The 12,607-nt window shown below is 39.3% G+C and overlaps 1 protein-coding gene across 1 annotated transcript; it reads right to left on the bottom strand.

Moving 5' to 3' along the window:
- Positions 1-2,049: 2,049 nt before the first annotated feature.
- LOC126602951 (uncharacterized) lies at positions 2,050-2,460 on the bottom strand. The gene is made up of 2 exons (XM_050269751.1): positions 2,343-2,460; positions 2,050-2,237 (listed from the first exon to the last, which is right to left on the bottom strand). Exons 1-2 carry the CDS (start codon positions 2,458-2,460, stop codon positions 2,050-2,052), a joined length of 306 nt encoding a protein of 101 aa, XP_050125708.1.
- Between the last annotated feature and the right edge of the window lie 10,147 nt (positions 2,461-12,607).

Consider the following 12,607-nt stretch of genomic DNA (forward strand, 5'->3'; position numbering starts at 1 on the left):
TTTGACTTTCGAGTGGCAGAACAGCTTCCACGCCCATATACAAGAAAATAAGGCATAGCTTAGGTAGGAGTCCTATGTGTCGTCCTATATGCCTAAAGTGCTTCACTTATTCTTTCATGCCAATCTCTCTTTATCCGGCCAATCACCTTCTTCAAGAGGTTGCACAACATTTTGTTGAATGCTTCTACAATAGTGTTGGCTGGAGCATGATACATGGAAGACTTGTGCTGCTTGAATTTTTATTTCTCTCAGAGCTTGTCCATGAGTCGGTTGGAGAACTATTTTCCATTATCAGTGATGATGTAGCGAGGCACACCATATCAGTAGATGATATGCTCCTTGATGAAATGGACAACAGTCTCCTTCTTGACTTCCCTTAAGGGTATGACTTCAGCCCACTTGGAGAAGTAATCCATTGCGGCTAAGATGTAAGCCTCTCCAACAGATGATTTTGGTGCGATTAGTCCCACGACGTCCAATCCCCATGCATCAAATAGCCATGAAGCAACCGTAGGGTGTAATGGCTCAAGCAATTAATGTATGAAGTTAGCGTGGAACTGGCAGGCTTGGCACTTTTTGACGTGCTCCAAGCAATCATTCACCATGCTTGGCCAGTAATAGCTCATTCTTTTAAGCTAGAAGTGTAGCTTTGGTCCAGATTGATGTGCTCTGCATACGCTTGAATGTGTTTCTTCCACGGCTTGATTGGCTTCTTCCTTACCTAGCCATCTTAGAAGTACTCCTTCAAAAAAATGTCGATAGAGTGTTCCTTTGTAGTAGAGGAAGCTAGGTTCTCATCTACGTAGTTTAGAGTGACGTCTAGGATCATCTGGAAGCTTTCCATGCTCCAGCAGCTGTCTCCACTTTTTAATGTCGACTGAAAGTACTGAGATGACGTTTGTAGCGTTTCAATGACAAACGGGATCACCCATCTTTGGCGAACTGGCACGTCTACAGCTTCGTCTTCTCCTAGTGCCATACTTGAGGCTAAGTTAGCAAGAGTGTTTGCCATTTGATTTTTTTTTTCTTGGCACATGTTCTAGTGTCACGGCCTCTAACTTGTATAGCAGTTGAGTTGCTACTCAGAAATATGGGATGAGATCATTTTTCGTCACTTCATATTCAGTCAAGAGTTGGTTGATTATGAGCCTGGAGTTGCCATACACTTCTAGCATTGTGATTTCCATGTTGATCGCCATTTGAAGTCCAATAAGTAACGCTTGGTACTCAACGACGTCGTTGGAGTATAGTTCACTTAGTCAGAAGGAATAGGGTAGTATTTGTCTTTGTGGTGACATGAATATTATTCCTGCCCTTGCTCTGTTTGCTCGTACGGATCGGTTAAAGAACATTGTCTATGTCGTGAAGATGTCGATGTTAAACACCTCCTTGTTAGGCAAGTCATCTGAGATTTTCCAATTGGCTGGGATTGGATAATCGGCAAGGAAGTCTGCTAAGGCTTGTCCCTTGATGACTTTGGCTAGGACATAGATGATCTCACATTGATTGAGAAGCAATGCCCATTTAGCTAGCCGCCATGTCAAAACTGGTTTAGACATGACGTATATGACCGGGTCAACTTTAGCAACCAAGTGGTTGGTGTAAGCATGCATGTAGTGTCTAAGCTTTTGGATGGCAAAGACTAAGGTAAGGCACATCTTCTCGATAGTTGAATAGTTAAGCTCGACACCAGTAAAAGTTCTACTTAGGTAGTAGAGTGCTCTTTCCTTTTTGGTCTTCATTTTCTTATGCTAAGAGTGCTCCAATGGAACCTTCTTATGCAGCAATGTATAGGATGAACGACTTTCCAAGCATAGGAGCTCCTAAGACAGATTGACTTGCCAGATACCCTTTTATGCTTTCAAAGGCCTTGTGGCAAGCATCATCCCATATGAATGTAGCATCTTTCTTCATAAGTTGACGTAAGGGTTGACAGTGTTCAGCAAGGTTAGAGATGAAGCGCCAAATGAAGGCTAGCTGTCATTGTAGACTTTTTTGCTCATGTAGATTCCTTGGCTTGGGCATGCTTTGAATGGCCTTCATCTTTGATTAGTCCATTTCAATGTCACGATGCTTGACAATGAAATCGAGGAACTTACCAAAAGTAACACCAAATGCACACTTCAACGGGTTCATTTTGAGGCTATAGTGCCGTAGTTCGTCAAACACCATTCGTAAATCCTTCAAGTGATCGGATCTCTTCTTGGTCTTGACAACCATGTCGTCTACGTAACATTCTACATTTTTATGTAACATGTCATTGAAGATTTTTTGCATTGTACGTTGATATGTAGCTTCAACGTTCTTCAGACCAAAGGGCACTACTTTGTAGCAATAGATACCTTTTGGAGTGTGGAAAGCTGTTAATTCCTTGTCTTCGGAAGCCATGCGAATTTGATTGTATCCAGATGAGCCATCCATGAATGACAGTGGGTTGTGGCCAGTGGTTACGTCCACCATGATTTCGATGATTGGCAAGGGAAAGTCGTTCTTCGGGCAAGCATTGTTGAGGTTTTGGAAGTCCACGCAAACACATATTTGTCCAAATTTCTTAAGGACAATGATGATGTTGGAGATCCATTTAGGATATTGCACCTCTCGAATGAAGCTTGCTTCGATCAACTTGTCAATCTCGGCCTCAATTTGTGGGATGAGCTCAAATCGATAGCGTCTTTGAGTTTGCTTTATCAGTCGCATTCCGGGCTTGATTGTAAGGCGATGCACGGTAATGGTAGGGTCAAAGCCAGGCATTTCTTTGTAAGTCCAAGTAAATACGTCTTTGTACTCCAAGAGCAGTTGGTAGTACTATTCGACCTCGTCCATGCTTAGCAGTGCACTTACGAAGATAGGCTTTGGCTCCTCACTTGTGCCTAAGATGAGCTCCTTAAGATCATTAACCGTGGCTTGCCACCCATCTTTAAGTTGAGATGGCGCATCAGTGACATCTTCCTCAGGGACTTCGTCTTCTTCATCTTCTTGGATCATGATGTGGAAGACGTCTTGACCGCCTCTTCGGTGCCGTCCCCTTGGGCTTGTTGGCATGAAGATTGGCCGGTGTGGATGATAGTACGCCTCCTTACCTTCAATGGGTCTTTTGTGTCCACCTCCAAGGCTGCTAGGCGTTTCATCTGTGAAAGAATCGAACTTCAAAAATCATCTTTTTTGCTAGACCTTCGAGCTTTTCTTCCTTCAACGTTGTTTTCCTCTATCTAGAAGGGTCATTGGTTTCTTCAAGTATTTCCAAGGCCGACCGTCGTGAAGGAGAACTAGCCATGTTTCTTTGTTTCTTGGGTTTTGACAACCTTTCAAAAACAGAGCTTTGGGGTATTGGCATGTTAAGCCTTTTAAAGATAGAGGTCCTGTCTTATCCACCAATGCGATCAAATGCTGAAACCTTAGGTTTTGAACGGTTCATTTGATCAAAGACTGATGTTCGAGGAGCGGGTTTAAGCTCCTCTTGATTTTGTTCAATGCTTACGCTGATGTGTTGAGCGCTAGCGTTCTTCGCTTTTCTTGAGATCTTCACGGGTGTATTTGGTGTAAAGCCAAGTCCAGCTTTGTTGTTATCTACTCCGTAACCATGCTTCTTCAACTTCTTTTGAGTCTCAATGAGGTCAAGTTCTTTGTCGTTAACGGTGTTTGCGTTCTTCTTTCCAAGATTTGAAGAAGAGGCAAAATCGTACCCAGCCTTTAACATAAGTTTGAAGGTGTTTAGGTCGAAACCTTCTTTGGTCCTCTTGGTTGGAAGAGAGCTTGGTTCCGCCCCCTTTGGCAAGGATTTTACGAAACCTTATGATGGTTTTAAAACTTTAGCATCGCCTAGCTGTGTCAGAGGTAACACTGCATATGTCTTGAGTAGCTTTACGCCATCTTTGTGCAGCTATGTGTCAGCTTGCTTGCACCAATTTCGAATAGGGATTGCCCATTCTTTCTTCACAACATCAGGATGTATCGGAAGACGGGTGTGTTTGACCCTTTTGAGGGCATCACACTCCCTTTGGTTGTTGTGAGCTTAGTAGGCTCATCGTCGTCTTTGCTTGAAAATAGTACGGCTTCCCCTTTTTGCTCTTTGGGCACAGCTTGCCACTCTTTCTTTTTTGGTGCGGCTTTGTTTGTGGACTTGATCTCTTTTGGAAGAGCTTCAAGCACCATTTCTTCATCCATGTAGAACTTGGTGTCTGCAAAGTGTAATTCGGCTTCGATGAATGGCTTGGTGTCACCTTGTATCACCTTCACCCCTTCTTGGTAGAACTTTAGGCATTGGTGGAGGGTGGCCGGCACCACTCTATTCTCATGGATCCAAGGCCTTCCTAAGAGAAAGTTGTAGGAAGTTCTCGCGTCAATCATGTGGAATAACGTGCTTGACTTGAGTTCGCCAATGGTCATTTCGACTTGGACCATGTTCGTCGCTCTTTATCCTCCTTGATTAAAACCTTGGATTAAAAGATGGCTTCGAGATAGTTCATTACCTTGATGTCTATTGTAGTCATTGTTGACTTTGGAATGATGTTTATGGTCGAACCTCCATCCACAAGCATACGGTTGACTTTGTGCTCCCTCACATACCCAGAGATGAAGATAGGATGGTTGTGAGGCTTTGACCCTAGCAGCAAGTATTCGTTAGTAAAGGTGATTGCATCATGGGCGACACAGCATGTGGCGTATTCATGTGGTCGAAGCTCCAGGCCTTTGCCCTTTCTTTGTTGCATTTCGTGGTCGTCAAGACTCGCCAAGACCGCTATTAGTGCTCTTTGTATCTCTTTAGGCAATTGCAGCACCTCCTCGATGCTTAAGTATGATGCTAGGCTTTCTTCAGGCGTATGAGTTTTTTCTTCCTCGACAATGACAACTTTTCCTTTTAAAGGCTCTTCTATCTCCATTTCAACCATATGACAGGCAGTGGTAGGGCATTGTTGGAAGAAATCCTTCGGGAAGTACTTGTGCAAAGAGATAGGAATGCATGGCTCTTGCTCAATAGGTTCCCCAGCGTACGTTGGCTTAGCAGCTTTTACGTTTCTTATCTTATCCTATCTTATCCAACCTTATCTTATCTTATCTCCAACTGCAAGGAGGAATCATAATCATATTTCAACACTTTCTACCTAATTTTTAGAGTCCTAAAATAACTCAAAAATGGCAAAACCATTTCCTCCTTGGATTCAGCCATTTTCCCCTATATATATGAAATTCCTGCAGAGATTTAGAGTGTGCATTCATCCATTGAAGTTGCTAGAATTTTCAGAGTTCTTTCTATCTTTGTTTTAAGTTTCAATGTTTATTTTAGATTGCTTTTCAGTTATGATGAACATGTGTAACTAAGTTTCTTTTTAGTTAGAGGTGAATTCGAAGCCATGATCATATGTTTTATATAAATTGATTACATCCAGTTATTGTTCCATAAAACATGAATGTGATTGTAGAGAACTTATTCTTGTATATTTATTAAGGATGTATACTTAGTTTGCATGCAGGGATGTGATGCTAGTCATGATTGAGTTAAGTAAATTCTTGGCAAGAGTATCATACTTTTCATAGTTACGAATGCTTTATCAATGCTTATGATTTTCACAGAACTTAATGATCTTTGAGATGTATCTCTATCATGCTTTTCATAGTTAGGGAACTTGAGAAGAATAATTTGGTTGCATCGTTGAGTCTAACTCAATGAACTTAGGAAAATCTAAGAGTTAATTAGTGTTGTTCACAATTAATGTGGGGCATTGTCATTCATGGTTTATTGTTGTGTTCCTTTCAAGTGCAAATATAAGGATAGTATAACGGCACAAGTAAGGGTTTTGAACCAAACCTGGTTTTTGCTAGTCCTCGAGCATAACTAAAACTAAAACAAATAAAACAAAGAAAAATCTAACTAGACCACTTTCGCTGGCTAAACGATTACACTAAGCATGTGCAACAAGCCTTTAAACCTCTAGGTGTCCCTAGTAGGAGGAGTTGCGTCTCCTGAGGGTTTACAGCGATGACGCCCATAAACATCTACAAACTCAACAAATAAATTGGTTAAAGCATACTTGAAACAAACTAATAAGAACCAATGAAAGCTTAGTCATACATTCAAACGAAAAGTCTGCCACTTCAAAGAATCATATTATATGTGTAGTGTAAAAATATTGCTCCATGACTCATGACTTCAAAAGCACCATACTCAAAGACTAAAGATAGAATTTGCCTTAACTCTAATTCTCGCAGACTGTCACTCAAATTTTCACTCATATCCTAAGGTGTAGTCTCTCAACAAACATATGTGAGTAAAGTTATGTAAAAGGGAATCAAAATTCTCACATATGAAACATGAAATAAAAGCACAATTTTTGAATATATCTCATGAAAGGAATCAAACACTAAGAATATGGATAGCACACATACTTACCAACACCCATGAATATATCCATAAAGATCAGCTAGGACTTTCATAAGGTTGTAATGTAAGGCTTAGACTGGGAGCTACGAAAGAATGGATAGGAAATACTAGAGCCTGGGACATACCAAAGTGTCTTTGTTGTGAAACCAGCAAGCTCTCCTCTTGAATTGATCTTCATTGTTTGTTCTTAGCGTCCAGGACACACATGCAATAGTGAAGGATTTGGAAATTGCATCTTCTTTATTCATTTTTTTCCTTTTTCTTTTTTTTTCAAACTTTTTTTTCTTGTTTTGCAATTCAAGCACATGTTACCTCGGTACACAACACATTTTTGATCTATAGCTCAATCTATATGTCTTCATCACTTTGGTATTCCCCAAACTATAAGGTATGGCTGTAATCGGCTAAGATGGGTAGAGTTTGGTGTAGGTGATGAAAGAATCAAGTTAAAAGTGTTTGGCTGCAAAAAAGATGAATGGAACATACAAAGGGTTGGGAATAAAGCCATTTGGTGGTTAAAACATGCATAGCGTAACATCATCTCAATGGGTTGATTCATAAGTGATAACAAGCACATGGTATATGCAACAGAGAATTATTCTTAGCATTCAATCAACAAGAAATAATGAGATAATTTAAAGTGAATTTGAAAGAAAAAGATAGGAACAAAAAGACTTTAAACCCTCTTGAAGATGCAAATAGGCTCAAAATAGCTCACTAGGGTAGTCTCCACTATTCTTCTATAATTTGAGCATGGTACCTTAACCATCATAATTCCAAGAGTAACAACTTTGTAAAAGAAAATAAGATACAAAACTTTTTCATGACAACACTACAGTTTTGTTTGTAAACATAGCCTTATACATTCACATTAGTAAGCAAAAGCAAACTTAACCAAAACTAAAAATAAACGAAAATTTTCAATCCCTCACCCCCAAACCCAAACTAAGCATTGTCTTTGATGCTTAAAAATGAATGGAATGCATGCAATGCAGCAAGGTAGAGTATGCACGGAATGAAATAAGACAAAAAGTAAAAGACACAAAATAAAAGGAAAGAACACAAACCCAGCTAGGTTGCCTCCTAGCAAGCGCTCTATTTAACATCTAGACAAGAAGCGGTACCATGATAGATGAACACCTAGGGTAGCAAGAAGTCAAGGTACCTCCGAACCTTGGTCGGAAGAAGTGGTTTCTTTCGAGGGACTTTGAATATAGTGCGTTGAATTTCCACAAGGACATGATTATGATGGTGTTTTCATCTCTCCTTGTGAAGAAGCATATCCTCGAAAATTGTTGAAGATGTGGCTGGAGCAATGATTTCAATGGATGAATGAAACTCGTTCAAGGCAACAATCTCATCGTCTAGCTCCGAATCTTCTTTCTTATGGTGAATGGGCAGCAATTATTCATCATCCAACTTCAATTTGTTTTTCTTTTGATATGGCAGCAAATCATCTCCAAAAGACTCCGAAGATGGCATCTGTAAAGATGTAAAACAATAGGGAGAATCCAACATAACTTTCGAAAAAAATTCAAGCAAATTAGAAGATTGGGAAAGAGCTTCAAATTCAAGAACTTTTCTATGTATATCAGCACAACTAGATTCCATTGATTGTTCACCGTTCACATCTTGACCATCACCACATGGTTATTCATTTAACACTTGGACAATCTGCCCCAATTGAATTTCCAACTTGGTAAGTGCAATGGAGTGTTCTTGAATCATGCTACTCGTTGATTGTTGAAATTGTGAAGTGCTTTGAGCAAGTAGCTCCAAAGTGTCCTCCAATGAATTGTCAAAGGGGGTCTTCTCTGAGGGAGGTGCAAATGCTTGATTTAGAGCTTCCATGCAGCTCCAAGACTCATGATTAGGGTTCCTCGAAATAGGGCTATATGCATTTTACAAGGGATGCATTGGCCTTTGGTTGGAGAAACTTATGAGGTGTGAATGCTCTCGGACAAATGTAGGAAATTCATCTCTCCTAGGACACAACTGGAAATGATGACCAGTCTTGGCACATAATGGACATACACCATACATCTTTTTATACAATCTGAAATCAAAACAAACTAAATTGTAAATGAAAAATCTAAACTAAGAAAATAAAAACAAATAGAGTTTATAAAGTAAGGAATTATAGGGGACTGAAATCAGTCCCTTGTAACGACGCCAAAATTTTGTTGTGTTCCTTTCAAGTGCAAATATAAGGATAGTATAATGGCACAAGTAAGGGTGTTGAACCACAAAGACTAATTAGACCTCTACAATTACTAGCTTTATGTGAACCCTAAAGAAAATGCAAATGAAAATTGAATTTAGATTTTTGTTTTGAAAGCTAAAGTAACTTAAAATGCAAGACAAGATAAAGATGAATGATAGATTGATTTAGAAACGATGGGAATGGAACTAGGAATATCGATTTCACCATTACAAGCCAATTCAATGAAAATTAAGTCAAAACGTATTCAACTCTCCAATCTGCAACTAAGGTTCATTTTACTTATTTATGATCATTCATTTGATGTGTGGTTGTGATTAAGTACTCCTAATCTGCAACCTAGTTGTGATGTTCAACTTAGATTACCAAATAAGAATCCATTAAGAACAAGAAAACTTCAAAGAACCAAAGAAATCACATGGCAGGATGTATGCATAGCAGTTTCTTCATTCATTCACATGTCCACCAAGATTAAGCATGATGTGTACTATAACCTTGATCAAATAATTCATAAGTAGCCCTAATGGTGATCAAACATTAAGATTAACAAACAAATTATACTATAAAATCAGTGAATAAAACAAGAACACAGATTGGTAATTTCAATACTTTAACTTAATAACATAGAGTATGTTTGCAAGGCTACATTGAAATTCCCACCTATGAACTTAATTACACAACATAATTACTGAATATATAAATTTCAAGAACAACATGAGTGAAATTGAAGTTCAGAAGAAACCCCCTTGAAGCAATTCTGATGTTGAACTTCTCCAAGAACAGTGTGGCTACGAGGTTTCTTTGGTGGCTGCGGATGATGAATGGAGAAAGGATTTTATTTTTGGAAGAAAGGCCAAAGAAAGAGAAGAGAGAGAGCTCTGGGCAACCCCAAGGGGAAGCTTGTGTAAAAGTGGCCAAAACTCTCTGTTTTATGAGGTTAAAGAGGCTGTTATAGAATGCTAAGACATCCCAGTAATGGAGCATTTATTTCAGACTTTTTTGCTATTATTGGTCTTTTAAAAGGGCCATATTCATCACCATATTCAATTGTACATTTTGAATCTCTCTCTACATCATAATCCTTATTAAATTCTCCTCTTTTAGCACCATTTTTTCGTATTTACCCTCAAATGGCTCTAAAATACAATTAACTGCACATTAACACAAAAGAGAGTAAAACGCAACCAATTTAACTCAAAATTTTCATAAAGAGACTAGGAATGGATGGTATAAATCTATGAAATAAATGAGTTATCATTTATAGGAAGAATAACTGGAAATCGATTTGTATACATATCTTTCATGTGTGGAGAAGAATCCTTTAGCTATCCTTTCATCCATATTTCATTCACAACTTAATTTACTTGCTGCACCTTACTTTTGTTTTAATTAAATTCGTCCAAAATCCCACAGCCATTGTTTTGTTGTTAGTTTAACTTAGTTTTCAATTTTATAAGTTTAATTTGTGTTGATTAGCATCCCTTCTAATCCTCGGAATATAACGATCCCTACTTACTCATACTACAATTGCATAACTTATAGGGTTTAATTTGTATGTTAGTTTCTACCATACCAGGTTGCCAGTTCCTCAAATGTTCTTGGCTTTATGCCTTAGATGATGTAATGTAGCCCCCAATGCATGCCTTAAACACACATCTCAATGGCGGAGGTTTCAGAAAGCTAATCTTTGCAATCCAGACTTAATGAACGCCATATGTTGATGTAGTCGACGACAAGTTCATCCTTCCATTGCTTCGTACTTGTCAACTCCAGCATGCTTACAGTGCGGCAAGTGTTGTAGAAGTGGTTAAGGAATTCCCTTTCAAGCTGATCCCATTTGTTGATGGATTCAGGCTCAAGATCGGTGTACCAGTCAAAGGCATTACTTTTCAGCGAGTGCATGAACTGTTTGACAAGGTAGTCTCCCTCTGTCCCAACATTGCTGCAAGTTTTGATGAAATGGGCAATATGTTGTTTAAGATTGCCCCTTCCATCAAATTGCATGAACTTTGGCGGTTGATAACCCCTTAGCATCCTCAAGGTGTCAATCTTCTTGGAGTAGGGCTTTAAGTACAACACGAAGTCATGCGAGCTTCCTAGGTACTGTGCCTTGATGGTGCTAGTGATCATCTCATGTAGCTGCTGGATAGAGAGAGATCTCATGAGCGTTGTTGCTTGGTCCAGCTTCTCCTCTGTTTTCTCCACCAGAGGCTCTTCCTTTTCATCGGTTTCCTCCTTTGGTGAATCAACCTTCGGGTCAGCTTTGTCGTCATGATGCGCCTCTAGACAGTTGACGAGCGTAGCAATTTGCAAGTTATTCTCCTCCACGGTCCTTGTCAGCCTTGTAATTGCTTCACTTATTTGAGCCAGCTACTCCTTGATGGAAGTTTCGCCAGTAGTCATGACTTGCATGGCTACGGGACACGAGTTGCTTGAATCTGTGTCAGAAGTTAAAGTCAAAGACTCAGAGTACCTCCTCAGACTTTCTTCCCTTGCCGCCCTTAACGAGGCTAGGGTGATCACAGGTTCGTGCCTCAGGTGCTCTTGCTCATTCAGCAGAGTTGATGGAGGGGTGGAAGGCACAACAGAGAGAATTCTTGCCTTGCTTCGGGCTGTGACACCCAAAGTGCCACCACTTGTGGCAAGGATACCCTTATTCTTCGTGTTGGTAGCGGGAACAGCTACATCCTTTCTTGCTGCCATTTGTGCTTTTTGCGGGTTTCAAGACAAAGATGAGAGGTAGAAAGGTCCCACTGGGCGTGCCAAATTTGTAAATACAAAAATTCTATAACGAATGAAATGAGAAAACGTGTACAAAGTAAATTTGTATTGATTTGAATTTGTAGGTTACAATCTCTGTTTACAATTTTCTTTGATTCAATCTTCAAATTTGATGTAGATGCATAGGTTGTTGATCCAAGGGTCACGATGACTTGATCTCGGACGAACGATTGAACGATTGCTTCAAGTTTTGAGCTTGAAACGGTGTGTGGATGGTCTTCACCTCAAAGTTGGGGCAAAGGGTGATGTTGATACAGGATTTTGTTGATTCAAGGGTCTTGGTGACTTGATCTTGAAACGAACGTCGTTACAAGTTTTGAGCTTGCAACAAAATCTTGAAGGAATCGGCACGAGTGCTTGTTGATTCTTCAAGGGAGTGCTTCGGCTTTGGTCGAAAGAAAGCTTCGGCTTTGGTTGAACGTTCTTCAAATAGAGTTTTGGCAGTGTATTAATCTTCAAATATTAGTGCAAAAGTTCTTCTCCATGTAGAATTTTCGGCCTCATGCTTGTGGGAGGAACTTGTATTTATAGACTTTTCAAAGCTTGCCTTTGGATGGATTTAGCTTTGATTTGTCCATGGGATAAATTTAGGCATATTTTGTGTCTTAATTTCAGCCATCTTTACTCCCTTGGCCGAAATTTAGAGGCTTTATTGCCTATTTTGTGAACAATCTTTAATTCTTGCTTGTCTTGTGAAGATGCCTTAGCTTTCTTTCCGGTTTTAGGATCACTTTAGACCTTTTTGCCAAATTTAAGGGAGTTTTCTCCCTTGAGCTGAATTTTGGGAATGTTTTGTACTTCCCTTGCTTGATTTATGCCACATGTCATTGATAACTTGTCCATTTATGATGGGTCATATGCCACGTGAAGCTTTGTAATGCATCATTTGTATGCAACGAAATTTACATGTCTACAAATTCTTTTGTCCTTCTCTATGTTGCTTATTGCAAATTCAAATTAAGGTAAAATTGCAATTTACCATCTCAATTTTGGGTTATGTAACAAATCATCTTCATCTTTCGAACATTGCAATGTCACATATCAACTTACCAATTCATTGCAATATCAAACCTCCATTACATAAACTGTTAAATTGATTGTTAAGTAATGACGTGACAAATTTGGGGTCCACATTTTTAGTGACGTGGATGCATCTTTCCAACTTGTGAATAAAAAATTTAATTAATAAATATAAAGGGTTGTTTTATACACCCCACATTTTGTTG

This window comes from Malus sylvestris, chromosome 15 (assembly GCF_916048215.2).
Source record: "Malus sylvestris chromosome 15, drMalSylv7.2, whole genome shotgun sequence".
Classification (NCBI taxonomy): Eukaryota; Viridiplantae; Streptophyta; class Magnoliopsida; order Rosales; family Rosaceae; genus Malus; species Malus sylvestris.